The sequence below is a fragment of the Magnolia sinica genome, chromosome 19, assembly GCF_029962835.1.
Source record: "Magnolia sinica isolate HGM2019 chromosome 19, MsV1, whole genome shotgun sequence".
Taxonomy (NCBI): domain Eukaryota; kingdom Viridiplantae; phylum Streptophyta; class Magnoliopsida; order Magnoliales; family Magnoliaceae; genus Magnolia; species Magnolia sinica.
The window spans coordinates 15,756,268-15,771,708 of record NC_080591.1 but is presented as its reverse complement, the minus strand read 5'-3'; the positions used below and the strand labels follow the sequence as shown (position 1 = coordinate 15,771,708).

The window sequence follows — 15,441 nt, the reverse complement described above, 5'->3', positions numbered from 1 at the left end:
CGTCGTCCATCTGTTTTTCCAGATTATCTTAGGCCATGGTTCCAACAATGAAGCAGATCAAAAATTTCAAATGAACACACAACAAGAAACAGTGGTCATTGAACGCTCACCATTAAAAATGTCCTAGGCTCCACCGAAACATATACACGCGGATTTCCTGCCAAAGAACTTCATGCGCTGGAAACTAAGGTGTGGCCCACCGTTTGTGAGAAATCTACTCCGTCCATTCGTTTTGTGAGCTTATTTTATGGCTTGAAACTAATAGTTAGCAGGATCCAAGACTCACGTGGGCCGCACTAAAGGAAAACATGGGTAAGGAAATTCCTTCCCTTGAAACCTCCCTGCTATCGACGGTGATGTTTACATGCCATCCATACCGTTCATAACTTCATTCATACTCACATGAACTGAAACTCAAATATTAGAATGATTCGAAACTTCTGTGACCCCACAAATATTTTAACTCTGGATGTTCAATCCTCATGTTTTTGGCCCGCTTGAGTATTGGATCCGGATCATTTTTTACCCCATATCTAGAATGATATCAAAAAGCGAATGAACGGTGTAGATTTCTCACAAACATAACGGTGAGCCCCACCTAAGTTTCCAAGGCAGCTTTAGTAGGAAATCTGCGTCCGGGATGGAGTCCAACTTGTCCTAGATTGGAGGATACATGCACTGATGGTAGGCCTTTGTTGGATCAAAGATCGTCAGGCCATTTTGAAAGCATTACGACTTTCCTATCAAGAAGAGTTCGGGGAATAGTAGTCAACGGTCGAGATCAAACAGGGGCTCAATTGCACAAAATGAAAACCCGAGTATTTTGTGTGTATCCTCGGCTCGAGGACCCTATAACTCTCTAGCACTTGTCTCCGCCTACCAACGACCTTGGACTGGAGCCCTCCTCCGTCGGAGAAGAAGATCTAAAAATGCGACTCTCTCGACTCGAGTTACCCAAATTCTCCTCAAAATCTCGCGTTTATCTCAATAAAAACTCTCTATCTTCTCCCCCATGAGGGATAGAGAAGAAGAAGGAAGAAAAATTCATCCTTTTCTTCCCAAAATGACCCTGAAATCTCTCAACTACGTCGTTTCAATGCTGGGTTTGGGACTTCTGCTCCTCTTCTTAACTGGGTTCCTCTCATTCCCTTCCACAATCTCCTCAATCCCACCTATCGAAACGAAATCGGAAAATTCGGCATCTGGGTCCCCTCCAATTGACGAATCGAAATCAGAGAATTCGGCATCTGGGTCCCCTCCAATTGACGAATCAAAATCAGAGAATTCGGCATCTGGGTCCCCTCCAATTGACGAATCGAAATCAGAGAATTCGGCATCTGGGTCCACTCCAGTCGACGGCTCTAGAGCCGAAGATCCTTTCATCGACGTGTTTGGAGCCTTCAGGAAGTGGGATGCGAACGTGGGATGTGCACAGTTTAAGGAGAAGCGCAAAGGGTGGCCTGCGAATGGGTCGTCTCTGCAAGATGTCGATGGGGCGGTCGACTGCGGGCAGTTGAAGATGGCCCACGTTAGCGTCTTGATCAAGGGGTGGACTTGGGTGCCGGACAATTTGGATAATCTGTATTCATGCAGGTGCGGATTGAGCTGCCTTTGGACCAAATCGCCGGTTTTGGCTGATAAGCCCGATGCATTTCTGTATGAGACCATCCGGCCTCCGATTCAGGTGTGTTTCTTTCGTGTAGAGCAGTTCTCTTGATGTTTGGATCCACTATCAAATTGAATCGAATTGAATTGCACTATCGAATGGAGTAAAAATTACCAAATCGTGGTTTCGTTGCATAGCATTCTTGTTGTGGGTGTGGGCTCCAGATTGCAGTCATGCTCTTAAGTTGGAGTTGAAAGAAAGATGACTATAGTTGAAGGTTACTTCCTTGCTGTGTAAACGAATACTCTTACGTAGGTACAAGGGAGCAAGCCTACCCCTTTTTTGAGGGGAATGACTTTATGTGCATGAGATCCACCTCGTCCATCAAGTACAATACCCCTTATTTGGCCTTGATCCCAAAAATTAGGCTGATTCAACACTCTGGTGGGCCACCCCATAGGGAATTATACCTAAAACCAATAAATCCGTGTGTCATGGCCCACCTAAGTTTTGGAAATAGTGTGATTTTTTGGGGAATACTTTCATCTTGATGAAGCAATTTGGATGAATGGATTGGATGAAATGTAGACAGCGCGGCGGGCCGTACACAAAACTAATGATGACATTCTATCCTGACTGTTTCCTATGGTTTGGTCTACCTGAGTTTTGGATCATCATGATTTCTGGGTTCCAGGGTGAATGAGAGGCAGCATACCTGATGAATGGGTTAGATCTCATGAAAGTTCCACCCACGCGGCGGTGGTATGCTTCCCACGTACCTATGCAAGTCAGCTAGTGGGTTCTTATGAGAATAGGAAACAACATTGTTATTACTATTATTAGTTTGTCTCTTTGTTGATTAGACTGAATGTTAACAATTCAATTATTCTGTGCATCAAAAGACGGGTTAGGTTAGTTGTTGGAAGGTTTGATTGCATATTGTTATGAATGGATTTTGTGCTTGATTGACAACGGCTTGGTTGAATTGAGAATTGGAGTGATATTGATGAATCTCCGGTAAACCAAGCCTAGGAACACCTTCTTTGTGGAAAGGAATGATGCAAAATCATTATTTGGTCAATGGATCGAAAGAAAGGAACCCTACTTCCCTGCGTATGTCAGATCTTTCTCAAGCCAATCCACCAATCTCCATGGGAGATTCAGCCTGCGTTTGGATGCACTACTGAATTAGTTGCAATAGCCAGTTTCTGAAAAATGCAAATTGCAATTACCTTCAGTGGTATTTCACATTCAGGTGTTGGCATCCTAGGCTACAATGGTAGTTTTAACTTGGACCTGAATGGAATGTGGGTTTGATGTGAGTCATGTGACTTCCTCACCATGAATGCTAGTGAAGGTAACTACAATTTGTCATTTACTTTCCATTGAACTTATTATTGTAAATTGATCCAGTAGGCAGTAGTGGAATGCAGCTACAGTGTTGCCGATCTTCAATGTCCCTACTCCCCAACCCTTATCACAACACGATTCCCATGAGAGCTTCTATTGAATTTCTATTTGGAAGCTTTGTAGTGGCCATCATCCCCTTTAAGCTTTTATATATATAAACAATGCATAGGCCTATTGACCTGGCCTAAAACTGATGCAATACAGGCCTTATTCATCTGTAAGGTGCATTTCCATTGCCATTTTTTCTTTGAAAAAAAGAAGAAGAAGAAAAAGTTTGAAAACACAAGTGTCTATCATTTATTTCTTGTTTTGGCATCTATTTCATGGTGTATCAAGCATTTCTTTGGGAAGATTCTGTCTGTCAGACTGGCCTGCTGAAAACTGAGTTTTTGATCTTAGATGTTTAATTGTGTTAAAGTTTTTGGAAATTAGGTATTCTATGGTTTAGCATCAATTTTTATTTTAATGGGTTTGTTACATATTTTATGTTTTTAATCAAATATCACACAAACACCAAATTCAGTGTAGGTTATCCATACTTAAAATATTATGAATGCTATATAATCAACAACATATCGTGGTGAGTAATTATGTGCATACTATCCCAACGTAATCTATGTCCATCGAAAATGGCCCTTTCTATGTTTGCTCTCAACAATAGGGGGTGGTTGCAAGGTTTTAAATCTGTGTAATGGGTATTATGTGGTTCACCACCGACATGACCCCATATTGCCCCTGTATCAGGCTGTTTTAGGTCGATATGGGCGGATACAGCCGTATCATTCATGGTTGATACTGGTACACATCGGGTGATATGTACTAGTTCTGGACAAGACTTTAAACCTTGGGTGGATGCTTCGTACTGATATGAGCTGCATTTTCTGTCACTGGCTGATACACCTATTGTTTTATGAGATGGGCCATTTTCCCCCCAGGTCGCATTTCGTTCTCAGCTGTTATGGATTTGATATGCTCTTATTGGTCAAAACGATATGGATTTTTGGATCTTAGATTGTTTGATTCCAATCTTTTACTCACGACCTACCATGCTAAGTATCTTTTCCACAGGATATCATGCTATTTCTCTCCTTGAGCCACACATGTAGACAGGTAGGGGTGTACATCGAGTTGAACCGAGTCGAGCTGGCCTCAGCTTGACTCAGCTCGGCCACTAGCTGACCTCAGCTTGACTTGGCTCGGCCACTAGCTGACCTCAGCTCGACTCGGCTCGGCCACTAGCTGACCTCAGCTCGAACTCGGCTTGGTCCTCGAGCCTGACTGGCCAGCTCGGCTTAGTTCGGTCAGTAGCTCGGGCCAATTCGAGCCGAGTTCGAGCCAAGATCGAGCCCAGTTCGCCTGTGCAGCATTTCCACAAATGCCTGGATTGCACCTTCAAAATCCCACTATTTGTAAAACAGTGGTAATGGTTTTACAGGTATTTTATCAAACACCTTCTGAGCAACATAAAAACCAAGAAAAAATGGGTATTTGTTTCATGTACATACCTTCCTTGCCACTAGCCACACTTCGTTGGGTCATTTCATCAAACGCTTGGTGAGCAACATCAATATCAAAGGGAGGAAGACCGAGGTGAGCGCCTGAGAGAGGAGGGAGAGACTAGAGAGAGAGAGAGAGAGAGGGAGGAAGACAAGAAGAGGGGAGCTCGGGTTAGGGTTTAGGGGCGCCGAGTAAGGGAAAGGGCCAAAGGGATTAGGGTTTGTGCGGCCGGGTAAGGGAAAATGAGTAAAGGTAAGCAGGTTTTTTTTTTTTTAAAAAAAAAAAGGGTTTATATACCCCTGCACTGAGTTAAGCCGAGTCAAACCGAGTTCGAGCTGGATTCGATCCGAGTTGAGTCGAGTTGGGGCAAGCTCGAACTTGTTTTCGAGCTCCAAAAATCAGCTCGACTCGGTTCAAACTCAGCTTCGAACCGAGTCGAGTTGAGCTTTTTCGAGTCTAGTCGAGCGAGCCAACCGAGCTAGCTCGGTTTGTGTACACACCTATAGACAGGTGGAGCATTCAAAAAACTCTATTAATAAATGGGAACACAACATGAGGCGGCACTCTTTTGAGTTAATCAACCAAAACACCTGGTATATGCTCCACCAAAGAAGAAATAAAAGGAAAAAAGAAAATGTAGACAAAAGGATTATTTTGCATTTATTTTATAATGTCTTGAGTTTTAAGTGTGTCATTACATATCTTTTAACCTCCTGAAGTTTCACCGAAAAATTCCTTCATTTTCCTAAAGTTTCCCAATGTTTCCCTCAGACTGTGATAAATGTGATGTGTCAGGATGTTCTATATCCTAGGGGTGCAATATGGATACATAAAACATTGGTTTTGAAATCCATTGCCTGATCCAACCCATCAATTTATTTATCTGAGGTTTGGGCGTGTTTCTCTTCCAGCCGAACGTAGTGAGTTGTCTAGTTCAAAAATATTCTCCAATTTAATCTATTTGCAATACGATTGAAAACTCGGTTGGTCAATGTAGGATCATGCTCAATTCAACTCGACCAACTCATTTATTGGGTAAATGGGCTAGTGAAACCAGTTTATTCAGTTCTGGACTAAAGAAGGCCTAGTTTTTTCTCGGTCAGTCTTGTTTGAATCTTTTGAGCTGTCATTAGTTGAGCAAGCCTACTTATAAGCATAGCGCTTTTTCCCCTTTTGAAGCACAACTCGCTCTATAGCAAATCTGGCAATACCTAAAAGTAGAAAAAGAAGTGTCACATATTCTAACAAAAATATGTATTTTCTGTAATTCAAATCAATTAAAAAGATTGTGTTCTTGATCCATCTGGTCAATTGAGTCACCCGATTTTTTCTAGAATCCTTGGTCCACTCAATCTTGACCCGCCTAGTAGATGAATGACTCCGTGGTTGACCTTATCTAATGACTGACCAAGTCTGCGTATCTAGGTTTTGAATTATTGTTTGCAGTTATCTTTGTCTATCCAACTTTTCTTCGAAAAAAATGGAAAGAAAGAAAAAATAGAAAGTAGTCTTTGCCCTTCCTTCTCTTCGAGACAAATCGATCCTCGACTTTATGTGCATTAGTCAAAAGGTACTCCAACTTCTCGCACAAATGGATTATGAACTCATTTGTTTTGTTACTCTTGACTATTATCTGCTTAAGCTTCCTGGGTTCTCTCCACACCAAACCCACCATGCAACTGATTTTTTTTTTTTTTTTTTTAAAGTGAAAAAGAAAATTACCAATGTGAGCTTTGGGCTATCTTATATTCTGTTCATATGATTTATGAATTTAGATATTGGAGCATTCCTGGATTGGTGTTTCTGATTCTCACCTTGCAATTGTGAACAAGGCATGCCGTAACAGACTGTATTGGTGGCTGTAATGGCCACCATTGTCACCAATACAATATAGGCCGTAAAAGCTGTTACGCTCTCTCTCTCTCTCTCAAACAAAAAAAAAAAAAAAAACTGGGAAGAAACTGTATCGGCCTGTAACGGCCGTTACGGGGCCGATATGTGTCATTTTTTCTGTAGCGGCCATTGCAAGCCGGTAACGTATAATGGTTAGAATCATTATCATTACATAATTACCGAAACTGCCCTCTGAGAACCGTTACAACATACCATGATTGTGAATCCATAATTAATTTGACGGACATGAAGACATGTAATGAAATGAGAATAACACATGATTAAGATATTGCTTGATTAAGTGCCCGTTTCTGAGTTTGAACAATAAGCTGAAGTCTCACAATTGCTTTTTTTGGTGTCTCTGAGACTTCTTGCAGGTTGAGACAGCACTACATTGGAACTAGGTATTCAAAATATAAGCTATGAATATTGTATGGTGACAAACTCAACCAGTCAAACAAACTAATTTCATTTCATATTCTAGGGATTGACCATCTTCTTTCGTTGTTTCCAACCGTTCTTACTTTGACTTTGATGGTTACACATCCTATGTGCATGGGGTCTGTAATCTTAGGTCACACTGTCTTCATAATGCAGCACATGTGCTGGAAGTTCATTGTTGACAATCTCGAAGTAGTTTAGTTAGGACCAATGTGGTTTTTGTGTGTGCATATGATTCTTGGACCTATGTTATTTCCTTTGTTGGGGGCCTGTTTGCAAGCTAGCGACTCCAGTTTCAAGTGGGAGAGAAAACAAGACATTGGAGAAAGACACCCTTTTTGACTCCAGTTTCAAGTGGGAGAGAAAACAAGACATTGGAGAAAGACACCCTTTTTTACACATTTCTACTTTCAGCTCGTGACGTTTTTGGATACAAAAATCTGGAATTTGCTGTCCATTGAAATGGGCTCCAATAGTATTTCTTCTCATCCATTATTATTGTTTATTTTCTTATACTATTTTTGAAAACACGTTTTGTTACCATTGGGCAAGGTATGCCAAATCAGTCATGTAATGGTAACAATGTGAGCCATTATGCGATACGATGGCGTAACAGGCCACCCTAAGAAAACATACCATAATGGACTGTTACAGTCCATTGTAATTCCATCCAACCAGCTTGACCATAGGTTACGGTCCACCAGCTGATTACTTCCAACCTTTTTATGCATGTGAGACATCCAATCCATCTAGTAGGTTGACTCCATCACAAGGATCACCTCTTGCAAAACTCAGATGCATCCACTCATCGAGTGGAGTCACGGGACCATAGTTGTATTTTGTTATTTATCAATGGTTAAAAATTATTGTCTATGGGGTGGCCCTCCTGATGAGTAGCTATGGAGTATGGATGATTTTTGCTCTAGGTGACCCTCCTTTTGGGGTCAATCTATTGAAAAGGTGGGATTTCACATGTACTGAACTGGTTGGAAGTTATCTGCTGGGTGGATTGTGCCTTGTGGTCCAACCGGTTTGACTTTAGACCTCTCTCTCTCTCTCTCTCTCTCTCTCTCTCTACATTATAACTTAGTGGCTTATGATGCTTTATACACTTGCGCCCAGATATTGTACACGTGGCATGCATTAAATTAAACTAAACCAACTAAAATATGGGATCTGCTGTTGTTTAGTCACAATCCCAAATTCAGATTGCTTGGATGATCCTAACCATTGAGTTGCAAACACTTGTTTGTTGAAATAGATCACTGGATACTTTTAATTCTTCACCATCCAATAGATGTCCACTGATTTGATAATCGTATGATGAAATTTTGAGGCTGAATGCATTAGTAGGATGAGTGCCATAAATTGCATGCATTTCGTGCCTATTTGGGATCACTCAAGTGGCCCCCAAATCGGCGACATTATTCATCCAAATTTAATATTGATTTGTTCTAAAATTTCTTGGGGAGAATAGTGTCAGTTGGTTAGTGATATGCATTAGTGGGACATAGATTACATGAATTTGTGGCCGATTTGGAGGCATTCGGTGGTCCCCTAAATTGGAGACACTATTCATTCTTGTTTAATTTCAAATTTTTATTATAATTACTTGAGGGGAATGATGTAAGATATCTATTGATATGCATTAGTGGGATGAGTGCCATAGACTATATGAATTTTGGGCCAATTTGGAGGCATTTGAATATCCCCAAAATCTGCGATACTATTCATCCGAATTTAATTTCAATTTTTCTCATAATTACATGGGGGAATGTTGTCAAATGCTTAGGGATGTGTATTTCTAGGATGAGTTCTATAGCTTGCATGAATTTCAGGCCAACTTTGGGGTTAATCTAAGCTTGTTAGATCAATAAGTTATCAGACAGGCAGAAACAACTTTCTCACTACAGAGTGTATGAAGAAAAAGGACTGCTATGCCCCCCATAACGGCCATAACGAGTAAAGGTAATGGTGGGGATTGTTACGCCCACAGTTACCATTACTGCACACCTGGATATTGGGTGTCAAATGTTACACCCAGTATAGTGAGTACCTCAAATGCACGTTTAGCACTGTTTTTAAGGGTAACAAGTCATGATATTAAGTAGGCTTTTGTTTGGAAAGTGTGAAAACTCCTTTTGTAGCTGATTTAGCACAATGGGTGTTTCAGTCGATGGTTGTTCCTTAGTTGCATGATCCTTTTATTCATATGTCGCGTACGCCTCAAGTCGCATTCCGTCTCCAGCTTCCTAGCTGTTTATACTTGCTAACACTGTGAAACAGGCGCTTCCCCGCTCCCGCAACTGAAAGGGTGCAGTGGGCCGGGTAGCCCACTCGACCTAGCTATGGCTGCACTTGGACCTATTAGCTTGGCCTGTGGGGTGGGCTCAGGCCTCACATATATGGCCCGATCAGGTCAGGCTTAGGCTTAAGTCATTTAGCTTGACCCAACCAGACCCAACTTTATATGTTCATGTGTTATATCCAACTAATGTGTCATTTTAATCCTTAGGCAACCATCTATCTTGAATGCGGACATTGATTTCATTCCTCTATTTATTTATTTGTTCATGTGTGCCCTATATAAATGGATTGGTTAGAAAAATTCAAGGGGTAAATAGAGGTTTTATCAACTTTTGGATCAGATTGGATTGGTTTGGATTGGCCGGGCCAAGGCCCAATAATTTTTTTCTGGGTCAGGGTTGGGCCTACTATTCTAGGGCCATTCTGGACTTGGACTGGGCTCGGGCCTGAGCCCACTATTTTTTCCGGGTCTGGGTTGGGCCCGCTATTCTAGGGCCATTCTGGACTTGGACTGGGCTCGGGCCCTGGGTCTTTAAGTGTTAGGTAAGGCCCAGGGCTGACCTGGCCCATCGCCACCCCTACGCCGGGAATTTATTGGTGCTTTGCATCGCGCTTTGTGCACCTATAAGTTTTTCCCTTAAAAGAAAGTACTGTATCATCCTTGTGCACTAGTTCACATCATAATTGTTTCCATCCATTTTGAATTTTTATATAGTTACTGGTAATTCTAAAGTTCTTTTGATACATGCAATTATTGGTCGAATGACCATAATGATCTAGTGCAAGTTTATATTTTAATTGGGTTTGATTTAACAAATTTGACTTGTACAAACAATCTGTAACAATGCTCGCATGCTAGTGCACTCATAAGCTTGCATGCACAGCAATACTAGGATACTCATATCTACTTACATGCACTTTACTAGGTCACCAGATCTCTCGCATGTTCATTGACCATTTTGTGTTTCTTGTCATCTGATTTATGTTTTTTAACTGGTGTTTTGTTCCGTAACAAAATATTTGAAGAAGTATATGGGGAAGATATTGAGGTTGCTTTATTATTGTGCTGTTAAGGTTCATCTTTATGGATTTCCGGGCTTAATTGTAAATTTCTACTTGAAACTAGGAAGTGTCTTCCAGTTTTGATTTCTTAAATCAGGCACCTTACATGGAAGGAAATACACAGTTGGTCTATGTTATGGGTAGGACCTTTCCCTTCTTGGTTGAATAATTTTGCATTTTTGGGGAAAGTGTTCTGAATTGCTTCATAAAGCCGATAGATGGATGCTAGAAAATACATCTTAAGTCCCACTGTCTATTTGTCATTAGACCTTATCATCTAATTGCTTCCTAGAATTCTTTTGGCTTACCTGATTTGTGATGCTTGACAGAGACGCAAAGGAGAGCCACTCCGTGTGTACATGGATCTTGAGGCGGGTAGGAAAAGATCAGGATTTGAAGATATTTTTATTGGTTATCATGCTAAAGATGATGTTCAGTCAACTTATGCTGGTGGCCTCTTCCACAACAACCGCAATTATGGTCTGTCATCCAGGAAGAACAATGTAAGCCTTCATTTATCTTTCGATGCATAGCGAATGCAACCTTAGCTTTATTTTCTCAAAGGGAGGGAAAAAGACTGCGTTAACATTCTCATTACGGGGAGGATATACTTGAATTCTTTACACACTGAGTACCAGGTGTCGATTTGAATTTCAAAAGAGAGAGCTAAAGAGATGAGAGGAAGATTGAGGGTTGTTCCTTTTCTCTTATTCTCCTTTAAAAAAGAAAAGAAAAAGAATAGAATCTGAATTTTATCAAAAGAAAAAAAGAAAAGAAATACAAAAAATGACAGATTTGAGACCAAACTACTCCAGCTCAGAACAGTGCTAAATGAAAAACAACCCACCCAGCTTAATCTTTCTACTACATACTAGGAGAGTATCTTACTATAACGCTAAGACTCTCTCTTGTTACTCCCTCTTTTGCTAATCCATCAACCACAGAATTTACCTCCCTATAAAGATGAGCAAAAACCACCTATCTATGGGGCGTGCTCCAACGGTACTGGTACTGCAGTAAGTTTACAGTGTTACCAGCAAGATGCGAGGCCCAAGTGATGTTCTCACGGAATCCAACCATCCATAAGATGGGAACGAGCTGGGAGGCGAGGCCCACTTGAGTTGCAAAACAGCCTGAATTTTGGCTTGGTCCTTCGTCTGGAATGGATGAAGGGTATGAATGGCCTTGATAAATATATAAACAACACGGTGGCCCCCCAATCTAGTCAATGGTGGGCGTTTCCTCTCAATATGTTCCCTGTGCTGTGGCTCATCTGAGCTTTAGATCAGACTGATTTTTTGGGATCTGGGGGACTTCTGATGTCCCACATCTCATGGACAGTTTGGATTCCATGAACACATTACTGGGCCCCACATCTGTCTGTTACCACCGTAAGTATACACTGGTACCAGTACCGAGGGAGCGCGCCCCCTATCATTAGTGTAGATATCATAGAACTCATCCATACAATTTGACATCATATTACTGACCAATCTTGGTGCACCTAATCGCATTAACCAAATCAAGGGTTGTCATGGGCTAATCTCACATCCAGAAGCAATGGCTTCTGCAGAATTAGAGTTACAAAGGCCCTGAGGACCCAAGTACTCCAGAAGGTTCACACCAAAATGACATTGAAACAAACCATCAATCTCCACGGTCCTGGGTTGCTGAAAAAGCTCCCATTAATCTGAACCATCTGATTAGATTGGATTCCCAGCGATCAATGGCCTGGGATTCCCGATATATATCTGAGACCCCTCGGGCCATTTCAATTTAAGAAATTGAATGGGGACACCCTGAAGTTTTTTTTTTTTTCCACTTTACACTTACTATCGGAGTCATTACTTCATCTCTCAGTTTTCTAGCACTGCATGATTTACCATGAAATATGTTGTGGTTGGGTTCTAGACAGAGAGAAAAGAGGACATCTTGTAAAGCCATATTCTGGAAAAAAAGCACCAACTGGTGAACAAACTGTTTCTCCAACTGGCTATAAGCGACGCCATGGAGATAGGCATTACCCAATAGAATCCTAAGGAGATCCGGAATCACTGACCTCTCTCTCTCTCTCTCTCTCTAACTTTTTAAAAACTTTAGTTATTCCATAAAAAGAAGATTGGTGTGGTGTTACACATACTGAGGTGTGTCGTGAAATGTGAAATTGGGCTGTTCATCAGGTGGAGCTCTCCTAAACATGCCCAACACAAAAATTGGGCAGCTACACTCATCAGGTCAGCCCATGGTACCCAGGTGAGAAACAAATGAACTGCCTGACCTGGATGAATTGATTAGCTTCCTTCCAAAACCTGACCTGCGTTGGTGGGCGTTTCAAGTCAATTGGTCCAATCTTCCAGTCTTGTTCGGCTTTTCAAAGAACGCATAGGTATTTCATATTTGTGTGGGAAACAGTGTCTGGTAACTACAGGATAGGGATATTTAGAAGAAAAAAGAACAAGAATACATATTTGGGGCAACTGTGAGCCCAGTTGATGATGCAGTGATGTTGTTTTTATCGTTTGGGCTGGGGCATGTAGATGGTGGCCCCACCCGATGAATGGCCCAGATTGTGTACATGCATGCTATTTCAGTATGCATGACAGGGAACTCTTCAATCCTCTCAGTGGCAATCTCCTTTGCAATTTTCTGAAACATTTTACTAAGTGACATGTACCTTCTCATATGGTCTCACATGGCACCTAGCATGCAATTTGGATGCTAATCAACGGCAACAAGAAGGAATGTGTTTTCTTGTCCTTCATTTACCAATTTTGCTTTCTAACTGATTACAACATTCTGTTTTTCCCGACTTTCTTTTTTCAGGAGACGCTTGTTTACTGGTCTTCCTCAAGGTGCCTTCCTGAGCGAAACCGACTTGCCAAGAATCTCCTCTCCTTGTTGCCTCACCACTCCTTTGGCAAGTGCTTGAACAATATGGGGGGCTTGGACATGGCACTCGAACTCTACCCCGAGTGTGCAAACAGTGCAAAATCCGCCCCTAGCTGGTGGGACCATCTACATTGTGCAATGTCACATTACAAGTTTGTCCTTGCCATCGAGAACACCATGACTGAGAGTTATGTGACAGAAAAGCTCTTTTATGCTCTAGACTCCGGTGCTATCCCTATCTATTTTGGCGCACCGAACGTGTGGGATTTGGTCCCTCCGAATTCCATAATAGATGGAACCAAGTTCAAATCATTAGAGGAGCTGGCTTCATATGTGAAGGCTCTTGCGAATGACCCTGTGGCCTACTCGGAGTATCATGCGTGGAGGAGGTGTGGTGTATTGGGAAACTATCGCAAGACACGGGCAGCGAGCCTCGACACATTGCCTTGCCGATTGTGCGAGCTTGTTAGTAGAAAAGGCGGGAGAGATACAAGAACACTATGAAGTTGGTATGGTTACAAATTTCACGTCATATGTTCATTTAATCAGTAGATTGTCTGTATTATTGTTTTTGAATATGGGTTTTTGGTCATTTCCAAAAGCTCAAGAGCCATTTGTAGAGAATGTTGGGATCTTGTCCCTTCATAGAAAAAAGAATCTTGCAGGTTGTTCTTTCTTAAGGTTGTGTTTGGCTCTGATCGCAAGAAAAAATAATTCACAATTTCTGGGATTTCTGCTTTTGTAGAATTTTAAAAATCACAGTAATGATACCTATGCAGATGTGAAGGAGGTCTTTCTTTCCAATACAGCAGAAGAGAAACTCGTCGTGCTGTTTTTGGAAAATCTACCAAAAGTAGAAATTCCAAATGAATGAATTGTTTTTCTCCACTCTTGAAATGGCAAACCATGTGCATTACATGGAGAAGATCCTTGAAGTGCGGGTTCCATGATAAAGCCATGGTTCTAAAACACCATGACTTCACTTGAAACCATAGTCCTAAAACTCGGTGACTCAACTTAAAATTCAGCCAAGTCAAACTCGATTGTGAGAGTGAGTGAGTGTCGACTCAGCGTGACTCGTCAAGATCGACTCAAGTTGACTCAATGACTTGGTCAATTTGATGCAACTCAATCAGAGTCACTAGCTTGAAATTCTTCTTCTTCTTCTGTAAAAAGATAAAATGGGATTTTATGAAATCCCAACCTCTTTTTTTTTTTTTTGTTATAAAAAGAAAAAATGGGATTTTATGAAATCCCAACCTCTTTGTTTTGTTTTTTTGTTTTTCTTTGTTTTTGTTTTTTGCTTAATTAGATGGAAACTTGCCACCCCCCCACAAAAAAAAAAAAAAAAAAAAAAAATCTTTAGATATCACATCTATTTACAGTGAGCTTATTTCTTAAAACCATAAAAATCCCTCTAAGAAGTATCAACTGTGGACAGTAATCTGCTATCTGGACCATTTAGAAGTACACGGACAGTGATCTGACAATTCTGACCATTCCAAGATGGTGGGCTGTGATCAACTCCGTTCAATAGTAGGTGGACAAGAATTTAGACCATTTCGAGATGATGAACAGCGATCCGGACTAGTACTTCCATCAATACATGCAAAGGTATGACCATGTCTCCATAGAAATCCTTAAAATATGAAACTTCTTTTACAAGCACCAACTTCTCTAGCTAACAAACAAGTGCTGCAGCTTGATAATTCTTCAATTTTATTTTATTTTTAAATTTTTTTATTCTATTCTTATTCAACTTTGTAAATTATTTGAAAATTATTAAATTAATTATTGCATTTTGAGTAGAGTAAAGACTCAACTGAGTGGCTTAGTCAAGTTTTTGAGTTAGGTTGAACTCCTCCGTTGCTTATTTTCCATTCAACATATTTGGCAATTGTACATGAGAAATGATCAGATACAGCCACAGCTTCTGTGTCAAAACTATCCCTTGATTTTCATGTAGTGTCCCGCTTGATGAGTGGATCTAGATTTTGGTATCAGATGATCATGATGGTGTGGCCCACCTTGTGCAAGGGATGGATATTCTGCATATCTGGCATGTTAGGTTGTTGTATCAGAACTTCTGATACAGACACTATATCTGGTCATTTCTCGTTGTCCATTCATAATCCGGATTGGATGGCAACCTTGGTCTAATCAATTAGCAACCGTGATCTGGTCACGTGTGTGTGTGTGTGTGTGTTTTGTTTTGGGTTGTGGCACATCAACATGATCGTTTCACCAGATTAGCATTTTCAATGTGTTGGTTACTCGGTGTGGCCAGAAGAGTCAAATTGCTAAATATCAACACACACACACCTGTGTGTGTGGCC

The 15,441-nt window shown here is 41.0% G+C and overlaps 1 protein-coding gene across 1 annotated transcript; it reads left to right on the top strand.

Annotated features, from left to right (window-relative positions):
- Positions 1-869: 869 nt before the first annotated feature.
- On the top strand, positions 870-14,913 carry LOC131234889 (alpha-(1,4)-fucosyltransferase). The gene is made up of 4 exons (XM_058231879.1): positions 870-1,684; positions 10,546-10,719; positions 13,040-13,614; positions 14,547-14,913. Exons 1-3 carry the CDS (start codon positions 1,013-1,015, stop codon positions 13,607-13,609), a joined length of 1,416 nt encoding a protein of 471 aa, XP_058087862.1. The 5' UTR covers positions 870-1,012; the 3' UTR covers positions 13,610-13,614; positions 14,547-14,913.
- Positions 14,914-15,441: the final 528 nt, after the last annotated feature.

Coding starts and splice junctions, on each gene's coding strand:
- LOC131234889 (XM_058231879.1), top strand. CDS start 1,013: ATGAGGGATAGAGAAGAAGAAGGAAGAAAAATTCATCCTTTTCTTCCC. Junction 1,685..10,545: donor CCATCCGGCCTCCGATTCAG/GTGTGTTTCTTT, acceptor GATGCTTGACAG/AGACGCAAAGGAGAGCCACT. Junction 10,720..13,039: donor TGTCATCCAGGAAGAACAAT/GTAAGCCTTCAT, acceptor TTCTTTTTTCAG/GAGACGCTTGTTTACTGGTC.